General features: G+C 41.0%; 1 protein-coding gene across 1 annotated transcript in view; it reads right to left on the reverse strand.

Moving 5' to 3' along the window:
- The window catches only part of Setd7 (SET domain containing 7, histone lysine methyltransferase), a 62,024-nt gene that overhangs the window by 26,609 nt on the left and 18,952 nt on the right, over positions 1-16,463 (reverse strand). The window contains exons 3-4 of the mRNA XM_008843426.3: positions 7,334-7,535; positions 2,619-2,808 (exon numbers count right to left, since the gene is read on the reverse strand). Coding sequence (XP_008841648.1) covers positions 2,619-2,808; positions 7,334-7,535 — 392 coding nt within the window. The remainder of the gene's footprint in view (positions 1-2,618; positions 2,809-7,333; positions 7,536-16,463) is intronic.

A 16,463-nucleotide genomic window follows, 5' to 3' on the forward strand; every position in this document is an offset into this window, starting at 1 on the left:
CATTATCTTGGGATTCTTTTCCTTCCTGTATGCCTATGATTCGTAAAGTTTGGTCTTTTTAAGGTGTCACACAATTCCTGCCTATTCTGTTCTTGTGATTTCTTAAATTTTTCATAATCTTTGCTTGAGTGCTCTAGTTCATCCACTTTATCTTCCAGTCTCCATACTCTGTTTTCCATTTCATCCATCCTATTGGTGAGGCTTTCTCCTGTCATTTCTAATTGGCTTAATGAGTTTTTCACTTCCTTGTTCATTTCAGCCTGAGTAGTCTTAAATATTTTTAGGTCTTTTCTGAATTCATTCAGAAGTTTATCCCTATCTTCCTTCAGTTCTTTGATTTCTTTTTTTGTGTGTTATTTAAATTCCCTGAAAATTCTTTTATCATGTTTATAACTGTTCTTTTGAGTTCCATGTCCTCCATTATCTCTAGGGGGTTTCTCATTGTACTCTTCTAGAGGACTATTGGTATTTGGTGGGGATGTGTTATTTTGGTTTTTCATGTCATTATTTTTTTGTCTGTGATTTTGGTATGTGAATTTCTTTGTAGTTTCTGGTTCTTGTGTGAGACTCAGGCCTTCAATTTAGGTCTACTTTTTGTAACTTTGTGTGTCTTTGTGGTTTACTTTTCAAGTTTAGGTCTGCTTCTTTTTGTAAACTTTATGTGTCTTTGTGGTTTAGTTTTTGGGCATGAAAAGCTGGTTCCTCTAAGCTTCTGGTTCTCTCTTTTGATTTTATATTGGAGTGTCCAGATTGCTTTTGTCTTCAGGAGTTCCCACATAGGCCCAAGTCAGATGAGGATCAGATACTCTCAGGCTTTCTTGTAAGGTCTGGATCTGTTCAGGAAAGATTTTGGCCTCAGGAATTTGGGGGTTGGACTGGCCTGGGAGCAGGGCCCAGGAAAGATGCTGGTCTAGGGCATCTGGTGGCCATGCCACCCAGAGATGAAAAGGGAGATGGGGGCAGGAAGAGGCCCCAAGGGCTCCTGGGGACTGCACTGAGGAATTGGGTTGGTCTGGATGCAAAAGATCAGGAAGAGGAAAGGTCAGCCTTGGTGTCCAGGAAAGAGGCTGGTGGTTTGTGCAGCCAGAGAAGCAGATAGAGCTGAGGGTGGGACTTGGCCCTGAGGGCTCCAGGGAGAGAGGCTGGTGGGTTGTGTAGACCAGGGAAGCAGAGGGAGGTGAGGGTGGGGCCAGGCCCAGAGGGCTCCTGGGGACCCGAGAAGGAACTGGGTTGGTCTGGATGCAAAGGATCAGGAAGCAGTGGTGGTTCCCCAGGTGTCTGAGGTGCCAGGACAAGGACAGGACCCAGGCTAGAAGGAGATATGGGCTGGGGAGATGGGGGGGTGAATGAGGCTGGGGTCATCAAGGTGTGAAGGGCATGATCAACTTACCCTGGAAAGAGGCCTGGGGTTCAGAGAGAGCAAAACCTTGATTTTTCATTGTATACTTACCTGATTATTTACTCTGGTAACTAATATTGTCAATTTGACAAGATCTAGAATCACCATGGAAACAAGCCTCTGGGCATGTGTGTAAGGGATTATTTATATTAGGTTAATTGAGGTGAGAAGATTCACTCTAAATGTGGGCAGCACCATTCCATGGGCTGAGGACCCAGACTGGATAGAAAGGAGAAAATGAGTAGAGCTCATGATGCAGGGTTCTCTGCTTCCTGACTGCATGCAGGTGACCAGCTGTCTCATGCACCTGCTGCCATTCGTTTCTCACCCTGACAGTCTATACCTTGAAGTGGAAGCCCAAATAAGTCTTCCTCCCTTGAGTGGCTTTTCCCAGGGTATTTTATCACAGCAACAAGAAAGGCAATGAATACATCTCCCATAAGCAATTGTGTGTCTATAGGGAAAAGCATTTTTGCATGGCACTTCTAAAAGAAAACAAGTTTTTTTTTTCAGTATGGATTTCATAGCATTCATATATATATATTGAATGTGAGTTCCATATGAGAGGCTGGGCTCTGAAGAAGGCAGGGAATGTCAATATGTAATTATCTCTTCCTCTCAGAGTTGTGGCTGAACCAACTACATAGCGTTCACAGATCAAACGTGATTTGATTCTTTAAGAATGTTAAATCATGATTCAGTGTTTTAGAGATACAGTCATCATTTGAAATTGAGTGAATTACAGCTGTCATTTTTAGTTCCTAACCATCTTAGAATCACCTATCAATACCTTCTTGTGTGATAGCTCAGTATTTCACCCTTAAAGTACATGCTGCAATTTCTGTCTCACTCATATTTGGTTTTGTCATGTGACTTACTATGACCAAAATAAAGTGGATTGAAGTTCCAGGGTGAGGCTTTAGGGGGCACCAGAGACCTCTGTTGATGCTCTGACACATCTATGAGCACGGGGAGAAAATCCTGCCTGAAGTTGCCACTGTGTCTTCATCATCAAGATACAGATCAAATCTGACCAGAAGCCTGGAGTCCAGCCTGGCTCAGCCTACACTAGTCTAGACCAGCTGAAGCATATCTACATCAGCAGACCTATGTTTGCTGTTGTAAGCCAGGGTTAAGGGGTCTGTTTTGCAGTGAAATTTGACCGATATACCATAAATTTCTCTCAACCCTCCATCCACTGGAAGCAGATTCAACTTACTTCCAGATGTCAGTTCAAAGTGTGGCCTCCCTTCTTCAGTAGCCATGACGGTGGCCAGTTTCCCTTCTATCATCTCTCCATCAATGAACTTTCCATAAAGTGCAGTTCTCTCATCAGGGTAGACATAGGCTATCTTCTCTCCAGTCATCTCCCCATCTTCATTGACTTCTCCAACAAGGCTACCTCCATCCTGGTGGGAGAAACCAAACCCAGAGGTATTATATATTGAAGTTCTCTATAGGGCATGAGATTTTAAGAGATTTCTCTCCTGCACCCTACTATGAAGAGCAGCAATATGAACAACAATGGTTCAGGAACCCAGAGCTTTAGATAGGAGTGAGAGCTATGCCTGCCCTCTGCATATTGTTCCCCTGCCACATGCAAATACAGTGTTGGAATGTTCTATGCATAGGGGCATAGATGCCTCATTTAGCATGGGAAACTGAAATTTACTTTGTAATCTTAGACTAGCTACTGATACTTTATCTTGGTGGGTTATCTAAGAAACAAACACACTAAACTTGGAACATAATTACAAACACTTAAAGGAAATGTAAGCTATACATTAATACAGCACGTAACTGTAATCCCAGCATTCTGAAGGCTGAGACAGGAGGATTGAGAGTTCTAGGTCAGTCTGGACTACAAAGTGAGACACTCTCAAAAAAAAATGTTATATATAAAAAAAGTTATGAGTCTGTTCATACGATCTCACTTTTCAGTATCTTTCTTTCTTTTTCTTTAAAAAGGCCTCACCTTGTTTCTGAGAGTGGCCTGGAACTCACTTTGCCGCACAGGCTAGGTATAAACTCGCCACGATTCCCATGGCTGCTTCTCAAATGCTGGAATTGCAGGTATGCCCAGCTCACATCTCATCATTACATTTTAGATTTCTAGTTTGCTAAGAAAATGTTTAGTTAAAATGTACTTTCTTCCTCCCAGTGCTGGGGGTTGAACCCAGGGCCCAGGGCCTTGAGTGTGCTAAGCAAACATTCTACCTCTGAGCTACAGCACCAGCCCTGTAAATGTATTTGAAAATTAATTTGGGGCCCACAAGTAAAGATAGAGTTGTCTGTATTTTCTAAGCAATAAATAAAAGTTGTCTCTTCCTCATTACTTCTTTCCCTCTCTTCATTTACTTCTCCCCTCCCCTCCCTCTGAGAGAGGGGTCAGCATTGCTAGATTACTTAGGACAGAGGCTAGCAAATAATTCCATATTCTGGTAGGTGTCAGGGGTACAGTAGATAATTAGCAAACACTTTTTATTTTTTATTTTATGTATGCACATGTGTGTATGTGCATGAATGTGCATGGCTTTGCATGTACCTTAATGGACATGTGGTGGTCGGAGAGCAACTTCTGGAAGTCAGCTCTTACCTTCTACCATGTGGGTCCTGGGGATCAAACTCAGGCCATCTGGCTTAGTGGCAGGTGCCTTTACCCACTAAGCCATTTCATTAGCCCACCAAACAAATTTAACTGGAGTACCAAAGTGTTATGGATAATTAAATCTAGGATGCTGGAGAGGGGCCCACTCCCCACAAAGTCCTTATGGTATAACTTAGAAAATCTAAGACCTTTGTGAACTTGCTAAAGCAATAGTAATGACAGATGTTTCTAAAAGCTGGGTTAATTTCCTTGATTCAAGAGTCTAGGAGAGGTAAGGTGACACTTGAATGACCACCAATGCTGGTTACTGAGCGAGAGGAACAAATAGCATCCCATACACGATTTCTATAGCTCACCATAGTCTAACTGATCTTTAGTGGAAAGAAGATTATAAGCTAAAACAAATTCCATCACTTTCAGAAAAAAAATACTTGGCAGTATTTTCATGGGCAGAAAGTGCATTAGGGCAGTATTTATTGCTTTTTTTCCTTCTGAAGTTAATTCTTAATAATGCAGCATAAATGGGGATGATCCTTTCCATGAATTCTGCCTTCAGGCTGCTTGTGATGACTTTGAGCTGAAGCATGTTAGAGCACTTGTGCTTCTTCTGCTAATAGAAGCCATCTGCATCACTGTTTATTTTAAACTGTCTACTCAGGGTCTTACAACCTTCTTCCCTCAGAAGCTGAGTTTATATTTCTGGAATGATAAAACAGAGATTCTTCCATTTCTTAAAGGGGTTATGAATCTTTTAAAATAAAAAAAAAATGCTGAGCCAGGCGTGGCAGCACACGGCTTTAATCCCAGCACTCAGGAGGCAGAGGCAGAGGCAGGCGGATCTCTGTGAGTTCAAGGCCAGCCTGGTCTACAGGCTAGCTAGGGCTACAGGAAGACCCTGTCTCAAAAGACTGAAAAAAAAAAAAAAACTTTTAAAGTTAAAAAAAAAAAAAAACTTTTAAAGTTAAAAAAAAAAAAAAAAAAAAAAAACCTTGTAAGTTAAAAAACAAAATAAAACAAAAGAACTTTGTGGGGCTGGAGATGTAGCTCAGTTGGAAGACTGCCAGGCTAGCATGCAGTAGGTCCTGGGTTTGATCCCCAGGGTGGCCCAACCTGGGTGTGGTGGTGTATACCTGTAATCTCAGCACTCTGGAAGTAGAGGCAGGAGGATCAGAGGTTCAAGGTCACCCTAAACTACATAGAGAGTTTGAGGCCAGCCTGGACTATACAAGACTCTATCTTAAAAAAACAAAATAGCAACAACAAAGATTTTTTATCACAATTTGATGGAAAAGTTTGAAAGAAACTCTTACAGTGATCTTATGAGCATGATGGGGAGAACAGTTATGTTTTTCCTACCCCTTGTTCTTGCTTTGATCCTTTCTCACAAATTGGTCCCATGTGCTCCATCAAGGAGTATAGGGGAAAGAAGCTATTACCTTATCTCGTCTGCTTACTGGATCCCCCTTGCAGAAGGAAGAGTCATTTATGTGATGGTCAGAAGGTAGGTCTGACACCCGCTGATACCTATTTCTCTACTGGGTGGGATTAACAAGAGATAGGCTGCCAAGGTGTCCAGCCTCATTTTTCGCTCACCCTTTCCTGGGTACCCATAGGCATGATGGCCTGGAAACAACCCCAGGAAGGCCCATGCCCTCATGGGAACCCACCAGTGCTTGCTGTTGGTCCAGTTCAAAGGAAGGGACAGAGCCCACTGAGGCTTTGGGTGCATACCATACCCCCAACCCTACCAACTACAGTGAAAACTGGAAATTTGATCCCTGACACCTATGGGCATTTCTTTTTAATTTTTTAAATTGAGCTTTTGTACACTTGATACAACAGTTCTTAATAACATTTAGACCCTCTCCGCCATCCACGGCCCTCCCCACTGGACCTTATGTATTCTGCCATACATGTTACGTCCTAGCATTTGTACCCAGATGTCCTTCGGTACAAATGCATCCACTGGAGTCAAGTCAGCCTATCTAGAGACTGTTGGTAACTCCCCCCCTCCCACAGTAGTAATCAGTCTCCAATAGTTCCCAGACTAGGGCTGATATGCCACCCACTTCCCTTGGTCCACTCTGGGCCCTTGTCTGACTGAGTTAGCATGGGTCCTGTGCTCGATGCCACCATTGTCACAAGTTCACATGTGCAAACTTCCAGTGTCCTGAAAGCCTCTGCTTCCTTGTGTTCATGAACCAACTCTGGCTCTTACAATCTTTCTGCCCCCTCTTCTGAAATGGTCCTTGAACATTTGTATTTTTGAGACAAAGTCTTTACATAATCTAGGCTGACCTTGAATCTGTACTAGCTGAGGATGACCTTGAACTCCTGATCCTCTTGCCTCTACCTCCCAAATACTGGGACTACAAAGGTACACCACTGTACCTGGCCTGCTGTTATTAATAACTATAAGAGGAAAGTTTCCAGAGTAAGCAGAAATGTATTTTGACTTAAGCCCTGGACATGATAAAACAGTAAATAAATGTATCCTAAGGTCTATTTTCTGAAACATATTTTTGCAAATTCACTAACAGATAGGATATTTGAAATGCAAACAAAAATTAGAGCGTTAATTCCCACCATGGGCTTTGCCATATCTATTTGCTATAGTAAACTCCAGAAATATGATCATTATTAAATACTTGAAGACAAATTAATTTAAATCCTCCTAATATAAGCAATACAATCTATAAAGCACCTTCAAATTAGGAGATTGTACATCAAGCAGAAATGGTGTAGTAACTCCAGAAAGACTGAAAATTGCTGGATTCAACTGTACATGTAAGAAACAGGATAAAATTAATAGCAATAGCCAGAGGTGGTAGTGTACATCTTTAATTCCAGCACTTAGGAAACAGAGGCTGGCAGATCTCTGTGAGTTTGAAGCCAACCTGGTCTACACAGTGAGTTAAAGGCCAACCAAGGCTACATAATGAGACCCTGTCTCTAAACAATCAAACAAACAAAGCAAAACAAAACAGTCTAGCAATAATGAAATACTCCACCCCTTCTTTCTATCTGCCAAAGGAATTAATTAAAATCAATATTTTTAAACTTTATTAATGGTACAATAAAACTAATTTGTACCAGTGATGAGTAAATCTTCAAAACGACTCTGCAGAATAATCAATAGCAAATCCAAAGCCTACCCATCTAGCACCTAGTGGATGATAGCAGGCAGGTAGGCTTCAGAAACTCTTGGCTTTAGTGATTAATTTGTGGCTTCACCAAGAATACATCTGACTGCTTATCATGAGGAGTCGAAACATTGTCTTAAAGCCTGCTCCTTTTCCCTCAAGAGTGTACAGACTCAGGCTTACTGGGAAATGGATCCAACACACTCCATGTCGAATGTTGTCTTTGTATTGCCCCTTGAAGATCAGTCTCCCATCTGTGTCATACTCCTGGGCTGGTCCATTCAGCTCGCCATCTACATACGTGCCCTGGAGAACACCTCCATCCTCATAGGTGTAAACACCCTGGCCTTGCAGGGCATCGTCCACATAGTACCCCTCCAAGGTGCTGCGAGGCAAGGGAGAACAGAAACGAACAGTCAGACCATAACATAGTTCTCTCTCTTTATAATTTACGTGTGTGTGCGCGCGTGCGTGCATGCGTGTGTGTGTGTGTGTGTGTGTGTGTGTGTGTGTGTGTGCTACAGTGTTCGTATGGTAATCAGAAGACAACTTGTGGAAGTTGGTTTTCTCGTCCCATCTTGAGGGCCCTGGGGATTGAACTTGGGTTGTCAGGCTTGGTGGCAAGTGCCTTTACCTTCTGAGCCATCCTGCCAACCCAGACACAGCTCTCTCTTAAGAGAAAGGATCAGGTTCAAGGACCTGCATCCCCAGTTCTTTTTCAACCCCTGGCATGTATTTAGGACATCATCTGGAATTATCATAGATAGATGACTAAGAAAAAATGCTTCATAAAGATGGATAATGGCTGGTGATGTTCCCTCATTGATTAGAGCACTTACTAGCATGCCCAAGGCCCTGGGTACAATTCCTAGCACCAAAAAAAAAAAAAAAAAAAAAAAAAAAGAAAAATGTTGGGTGAGATGAGGGAGAGGCTTAACTCATAATTTCTTGATTCCTATTAATTTTTCTTCTTTGCAGAAGGAGAGAGAGAAGAAAAAAGTCACAGGTGAGGCTGAGAACAATCTCATCTCACCATGTCTCCATACTGGGCACTACAAGTTCTGCTGATACCTTCTTGACCTAAGACAGCTCATATTTAATTTCTCTCAGTGATTCAAATTCACTGACAGGGCTCCAGGTTCTTTCAGATGGCTTCCATATAGGAGTCTTCAGTTATAAAAGTATGGCTTAGCATGTGTAAGTGCCCACATTAGTTTTAAGTCATTAATATTGTATTCAACAGAAGCAATCATAACTGGTACCCAATCAAAAGACTCCCCTTTGATCTCTTAGAAGACACATGGGGATTTATTTAAGTGTGCATATGAATGTGTCTGTACGATACATACATATACAGCTATGCATCACTTAATGACAGGAATAGGCTTTGAGAAATGTTGTTATTAGGTGATTTTATCATTGTGTGAACATGTGTACATCATAAGTATACACACACAAATCCGGATGCCACAGCTGGCTCCACACTTATGTTACATGATAATCTTGCAAGACTGCTGTAGCACATGCTGTCCATAGAACCGTGGACATGTGACACATAACTGTACACACACCCTCATCCACAGCATTATGGCCAGGGGGATCAGGAGGGTGGCTCAATCTTGCTGGTGCCATTAGGAGCCGATAAAGACTGGGCACTGTGGTGCTGGGCCAAAAGAAAGCCTGAAGAAGGTTAGTGTTGATTTTACAAGCCTGCTTCTACCTCTGTCATCAGAAAATACATTTTGAAGTTCAGAAATGTTTTTAGTGTTCCTCTAAGGTCATTATGCAATGAAATTAACTTTACCAAAATTCCCTTTGGAGTAAAGGGGAGGGCAGCTCAAATTATTTTTAAAATTTAAAAGGTAAGGGCCAGCAAGATGGTTCAGTGGGTAAAGGCACTTGGCATCAAAACTGAGGAACTGAGTCTGATCTCCAGGTATACCTGGTGGAAGGAGAGAACCAACTTGCTACCTCCATGTGCAAGCCAAGGCATGTGTGCACTGCCCCCCATATACATACACAACATAGATAAATGTAATTTAAAAATTAGGACAATTTAATTGTAGCTAGCATTACAAAGAAGCAAAGAGTTTCATTAACTGACAGCCTTCATTCATGAACTCAGCTAGTAAGCATTTAAGGCGTGCTTTCTAAGTAGTAAGCATTGTATGAGGTGCTATCGAGCATGTTGCACAGAATAAGATAAGCCAGCAGTTTCTCCAAGCAAGCACACACCGCCCAAGCATAATGTGGGACAAGCACACACAGTATACTGGCGTAGGCAGGACAAGCACACACCATGTACTGTGTTAAGTGGGACAAACGCACACTGTGTACTGGGACAAATGCACATCGTGTACCCGGGCAGGTGGGATGCAAAGCAGGGCATGAGGACTGAGGTGGCTGCCCTGACTCTGCCTGGTAAAGCCTTGTCTTGTGATTGAGAATGATCTGTAATTACTAAATGAAACACACAGCTCAAATGGCGACAACCTCTGATTCCATCATAATTACACTATTTGTGGTCTCCCAAGGAGATAAATAGTTCTCTTTCACGTTTGTTTGTATTATCAATGACAAATAGGCTTATTAAATTCATGAAGAGAATAAAGTATACTTTAACATAGCTTTTGCATAAATAATCAAAACTCTAAATTCAGTGAGGCTGGATTAATGAGATTCAACTGTCATTAGATTCACACAATTAAAAAAAGAGAACACCCTCGGTGAAGGATTGCTAATCAACTGACAGGATGATGTGGCATACAGTGCAGGAAAGCTATTCAATCATCTCTTCATTTTGGGAACTGCCAGATAAAATACAAGATGCCCAGTTAAGTTTAAATTTCAGACAAGTAATAAATTTCAGTAGGTGTATATCCCAAATATTGAATATAAAAAGATAAATATGAACATATAATTTTTGTGGGATTTTTTAGTATGAATTTCCAATTTGACTGAATGTTCTTTTTTTTTTTTTTTTTTTTTTTTTTTTTTTTTTTTCTACTCTAACATTCCCCCTCTGAGCTTGGGGGGTATATAGACCAGGCTAGCCTCAAATTCACAGAGATCCTCCTGCCTCTGCCTCCTGAGTTCTTGAATTAAAGGCATGTGTGCCCAGCCAGTTCTAGGTTTTGTTTTTTTTTTTTTTTTAATTTTATGTTTGAGTGTATTGCCTACATGTATGTGAGTGCACCCAAGTTGTGCAATTCCACGGAGGTCAGAAGAGGGTTTCAGATTTCCCTGGAACTGGAATTAAGGATGGTTCGTAGCCGCCATGCGGGTGCTGGGAATCGAACCTGGGTCCTCTGCAAGAGCAGTCAGTGCTCTTAACTGCTGAGCCATCTTTCCAGCCCCCATGTTCTGGGTTTTTATTTGCTGGTCCTGGTAACCCTCTTGACTTTGGACTCTCAGCAGCATTCAAAGTATCCCTGTGTATATTTGGGTAGAATAATCCTAACAGACGACCTTGCCAGTATTTCTCAGGCTCATTATCAGATTCTCAAGGCAGAAGAAGTCTCTCAGATGAGTTAAAAAATAGCAAGGACTTGCACATATTTGTGTGAGTGTGGTTGTGCATGCCATGGCTTGCGTGTGGAGGTCAGAAGATAACTTTTGGGAGTCCATGCTCTTCTTCCACTTTGGATTCTGGGAATTGGACTAAGATCATCAAGGCAAGTACTTTTACTTACTGAGCCATCTTACTGCATTCCTATCCCTAAGCATTCTCAATGACTTTTCCTTGGCCCCCTCTCATGTCACTAAGAAACATGTTTTCCTCTGCCCAGCTGAGTTATGGTACACAAGGGCAAATTCTTAGGCACTAGAGCAGAGTTCTTTTCTTCTCTCCCTTTCTTCCCTTCCCTCCTTCCCTCCCTACCTTCCTTCCTTCTTGAGTCTCATGTAGTTCAGGCTGGCCTCTAACTCATTATGTAGCTGAGGATGACCTTGGATTATAGGAGTGCTCCACTACCCAGTTTATGTGGTACAGAAAGTCAAACCCAGAGCTTTCAGCATAGTAGGCAACCACTCTACCAACTGAGCTATATCCCCAGCCCCTAGGGAGGAGATATTACTGCATTAACTTTTCATCATGTTCTAATGACACTGCTTAGCTTTCTTGGTAACATTTTATGGTTAACTGGATGGAATGTTATAATGTAATAGTATGTAACACCTCTGAATGGGGTTCTCTTGGGAAATGGAAATAAGTTACTGAAATCCTATCACTGAGAAGATGAAAGAACAGCTTCTTAGACGGGCATTCAAGGTGATACCATTCTTTCTAGCTTTTCCTTCTTTTTAAAAAATGTTTTATTATTTTTATATGTATGCGTGTAGGTAAGTGCTCCCATGTTGTGCAATGCTTGAGGAGGACAGAAGAGGCTGTTGGATTCCCTGGAGGATGCCCTGGAACTGGAGTTATGGACAGTTGTTAGCTGCCATGTGGGTGCTGGGATTCGAACCCAGGTCTTCTGCAGGAACATTCAATGTTCTTAACCGCTGAGCCATCTCTCCAACCCTTTAGCTTTTTCTTCTATGGGACACTGGTAAGCCATGACCTGCTGTTTGTTTTCATAAAGTTTTATTGGAACACAGCTGTACACATTCCTTTCCACAGACTGTGGCGATCCTCACATTAAGACGGAGGAGGTGAATTGCTGTAATAGAGACTGTATGTGCCCACTGAGCCTCACTGTTATTCTGTACTGAAAAAAATTGCTGCTTCCTGTTCTAAAATCTTCTATCACATTAGTTTACATCTTTTTTTTTCTTTTTTTTTTGTCTTTTTGAGACAGGGTCTCCCTGTAGTCCCAGCTGACCTGAACTCACTATGTAGACCAGGCTGGCCTTGAACTCACAGTGATCCTCCTGCCTCTGCCTCCTGAGTGCTGGGGTTAAAGGCGTAACCACCATGCCTGGCTTAGTTTACATCTTTGGCCTTTGTATTTTACCTTCCATACTGTCTTTCCCTTAAAACATGTGTGAGTTAACTTTTTAAATCTCTGAGGGCACATTCAAGAAAAAAAGCACAGGTTACATTTCCTTCCTTCCTTCTTTCCTTTCTTCTCCCCGCCCCCTTTTACATTCAAATCAAAGCCAGCCTTGGAATAGTATGGATATTCTCAATTCTCTGACATTTGTCTATTCAAATAAGATTAAATGGCGTTTTTTGTAGCTACTAAAAGGCAATATATGTCCATATTTGAAAAATAGGTATATAGAAGCAGCTCTCCAATTTTTCTTTTTCTTTTTCTTTCTTTCTTTCTTTCTTTCTTTCTTTTTTTTTTTTTTTTTGGTTTTTTTGAGACAGGGGCTCCCTGTAGCCCCAGCTGACCTGGAACTCATATGTAGACCAGGCTGGCCTTGATCTCAGAGATCCACCTGCCTCTCCTGAGCGCTGGGATTATAGGCATGCACCACAATGCTTGACTCTAATATTTCTTGTAGACAGTGGACTGAGAGTCATGTCAGTCAGCACAGCCCTACACAGAGCCTTCTCCTTCTCCATGTAGAACCCACCAAGTCTACCCTGGCCTTGGCAGCCAGGCAGACCATGATACTCATTACAGCCTGGTTCTGCATTGTAACAGAACATTCCCAACTTCACTGATGCCAAATTATGTGCCCCAGGGGTAGAGCTCAGTGGTAGCACTTCTTTAGTATGGACAAGGCCCTGGGTTCTATACCCAGCACTGAAAAAAAAAAGATGTTTCCTATTTCTTAAGGCTGTAAGCCCTTAAGGGGAACAAATTAGGAGTTATGTCTCCATAGATTCTTCCCCTACCACAAAAATACAGAACATCAATTAATATCTCTTAAGTGAAAGAATGGAAGTGGGAAGTAGAATCATTTGCCTTGGGAAGAGAAGATTGGAGGGAACATACCAACCTACTTAATCACAGGGATATTTGGTAGGAGAATTAGACATGCTCGTGTCTGCATGCTAAGAAGATTCTCAAACTCTCCATATACTTCACTCTTTCATATGTAAACTGGAACCACTATAGGGTTGTTAAAAGGATTAAATGGCTAATTTATGTCAAGATCTTAGAATACACTATGGCACATTGTGACTGCATATCTAAATCCAGCTATTATTGAACATGTACATCTGTGTATATCATGGCAAGTTTTCTACTGAGAGACAAGTTTAAAAGCATCCAGGAAACATTTATGAGACATTGGGATGGTCAAATAAATACAATGGGCTGGAGAGATGGATCAGCAGTTGAGAGCACTGACTGCTTTTGCAAAGGACCTGGGTTTGGTTCCCAGAAATCACATGGTAGCTAACAACTGTCCATAATTGGCTCCAGGTTAGTTCCAGGGTACCTGATACCTTTTTCCAGCCTCTGTGGACACTGCACAACAAGGCTGCACTTTTACACATGCAGGCAAAATACTCATACACATAAAAAAATAATAAATAAAATATTAAGAAAAAGCAACACAAAACTGCTTTTAAATTTTATTTTTATATCTGTGTAAGTATTATGCCTACATGTATGTAAGTGCACTTGTGTCATGCAGTGCCCACAGAGGAGAGAAGAGGGCATCAGACACCCTGGAACTGGAGTTATGGATGATTGTTAGCCACCATGTGGGTGGTGGGAACTGAACCTGTGTCTTCTGTAAGAGAAGCCAGTGACCTCAACCATCTCTCCAGTCCCAAAACTGGTTTAACTTTACTTTTTTTTTCAGTGTTGGGAACTGAACTCCACCTCATACTGGCCAGGCAAATGCCCTACTTAGCTCAGCCAAATCCCTAAGCCCTTAAAGCTACTTTTTTTTTTTTTTTTTTTTTTTAAAGAAAATAACGAAGATGCTTCTCTTTCTGCAGCAATTTCTGAAAAATCCAATTGAACAGGAGGGTATCTTTATGTCAAAAAAAGGTAATGTGTTCATTGTAACAAACAAAAACTGAATCAAGCATTGCCAAGTACAAATTCCCACACTCCTCTCCAATGTGGCATATAGCACTGGAAATCTTATGTATGCATCATGCATCTCTTTCCCTTTTTGTATGTGTCATAGGGTCTCATATGTAGCCCAAGCTGGTCTCAAACTTACGATCCTTCTCTTCTGGCTCCCTGGTGCTGGGATTACAAGCTTGTAACCCCATGCCCAGCTCTCTATTTTTTTTTTTTTTTTAGTGGTTTGCTTGTTTGGGGACAGGATCTCATGTTGCCTAGGTTGGCCTCAGCCTCACTAGGTAGCCAAGGATAACCTTGAATTTCTGATCCTTCTGCCTCCACCTCCCAAGTGCTGGAATTATAGGTGTGTGCCACCACCCCATTGCTCTAGCTCTATCTTAATGCTTTTAACCTGTGTTTTCTTAAAGTCCTTTTCAACATCTTGGCAGATTCTTTAGTATGTTAAAAAATTACAAAAATGGCTTTTGGATTGTTTGACATCTGAAGCAAAGAACTAGAAAACTTAGAGTCAATTAAAACATCAGTTTTAATTACATTTCTTTATCAAAGCTCTTATAGTTAAGAGCTATGTCCAGTAATAATTAATTAGAATATTTAACTTACAAAGAAATGGAGAAGTTTAGCAATTTCTTACCTCGACTGATGCACCTGCATTTTATTCAAATATTACTATATTTTCATTTGCAGATCACCTCTATAGTGTCTGAATATACAGGAGTGTCTAGAGAGTTTGACTTTTTTCATGGTTCCTTTCTACTTCTCAGGGCCTAAGTGATGTTCCCTTTCTCTAGCAGACATGTCCAACCCGTGGCTTGTGAGCTGTGTAGAGCTGAAAATAGCTATGAATGTGCCCCCTCCCCCTTAAAAAACATAAATTTACTTAACATATTATAAGATTCTTTTTCTTTGTAACTCTGTTACTCAGTTTTCAGGTCTGAACTCTGTAGATGATAACACTGTGAAAAGGTTTGACACAAATGCTGGTGTGGCCCTGTCAATACAAAAGTCAAGAAACTTAAACCTGAGGGGCTCAGTTGCTAAGAACACTTGCTGTTCTTCCAGAGGACCCAGGTTCAATTCCCAGCACCCACATGATAGCTAACAACCTCCTGTAACTCCAGTTCCAGGGGATCTGATGCCCTCTTCTGGCCACCACAGGCTTTGCACAACATGGATGCACTTACGTTTGTGCAGGCAATACACTCATACAAATAATAATAATAATAATAATAATAATGCAGCTAAATACAAGAAACTTGAACATGAAACTGAATTCTACTTTAAATTCTCATCTCTAATTAAATTGTGACAGTTTTCAAACATTATTTTAGGAATTATTTTATGTGGCAGCATGTATGATGTCTTACCATACTGCAGACTCAGGAAGGAGAAGGAGACCAGCCCATGTTCTCAAGCTACTTTCAGCTCCTTCAAAGGCAAGATAAGCAAGCTGAACAGAGCACACTGTACGATGCTTCTGGGCTGTGTGCTGACCACCTTCAAAGCTGTTTTTGTTTTTGTTTTTATCCTTTAACAGAGGATGTGCGAGTCTAGAAGATCTGTTTATTACAAAGGCTCAAAATAACACAGCAATTGGTGAAATTTAGTTATTTTCTCTAAAAGAAAACTCTAAGAAAAATTTACTGCTATAGAAAATGTTTGGGCCCCTGTAAAATCTGGACATTGAAGCCCTAACCCCCAATGGAATGTATTAGGAGGTGGGATGCTGGGAAGGCCTTAGGTTATGAGGGCTGAGCCCTCCTGAGAAGGCTTACTGCCTTTATAAAAAGACACTAGGAAGTTGATTTTCTCCATTTTCCTTCTCCACGATGTGAGGATGAAGGAAGAAGACAACCAGTCATTTGTAAAACAAGAAGCAGGTCCTAACAGTACCTTGATCTTAAAGTTCTTAGCCCTCCACAACTGAGAAATATACTTTGCTTAAAGCACCTAGATGGAATTTGTCACAGTAGTCCAAACTGGGACTGACCAACTGACTCTATCTATCTATCTATCTATCTATCTATCTATCTATCTATCTATCTATCTATCTATATCTTCTATCTATCTATCATCTATCTATCTATTTATCTATCTTCCTTCTATCATCTACCATCTATCTATCTTCTATCTATCTATTATCTATCTATCATCTATCTATCTATCTATCTATCTATCTATCTATCTATCTATCTATCTATCTATCTATCTATCTATCTATCTATCTATCTATCTATCTATCTATCTATCTATCTATCTATCTATCTATCTATCTATCTATCTATCTATCTATCTATCTATCTATCTATCTATCTATCTATCTATATCTTCTATCTATCTATCATCTATCTATCTATTTATCTATCTTCCTTCTA

Source organism: Nannospalax galili, unplaced genomic scaffold, assembly GCF_000622305.1.
Source record: "Nannospalax galili isolate Female #2095 unplaced genomic scaffold, S.galili_v1.0 scaffold359, whole genome shotgun sequence".
Classification (NCBI taxonomy): domain Eukaryota; kingdom Metazoa; phylum Chordata; class Mammalia; order Rodentia; family Spalacidae; genus Nannospalax; species Nannospalax galili.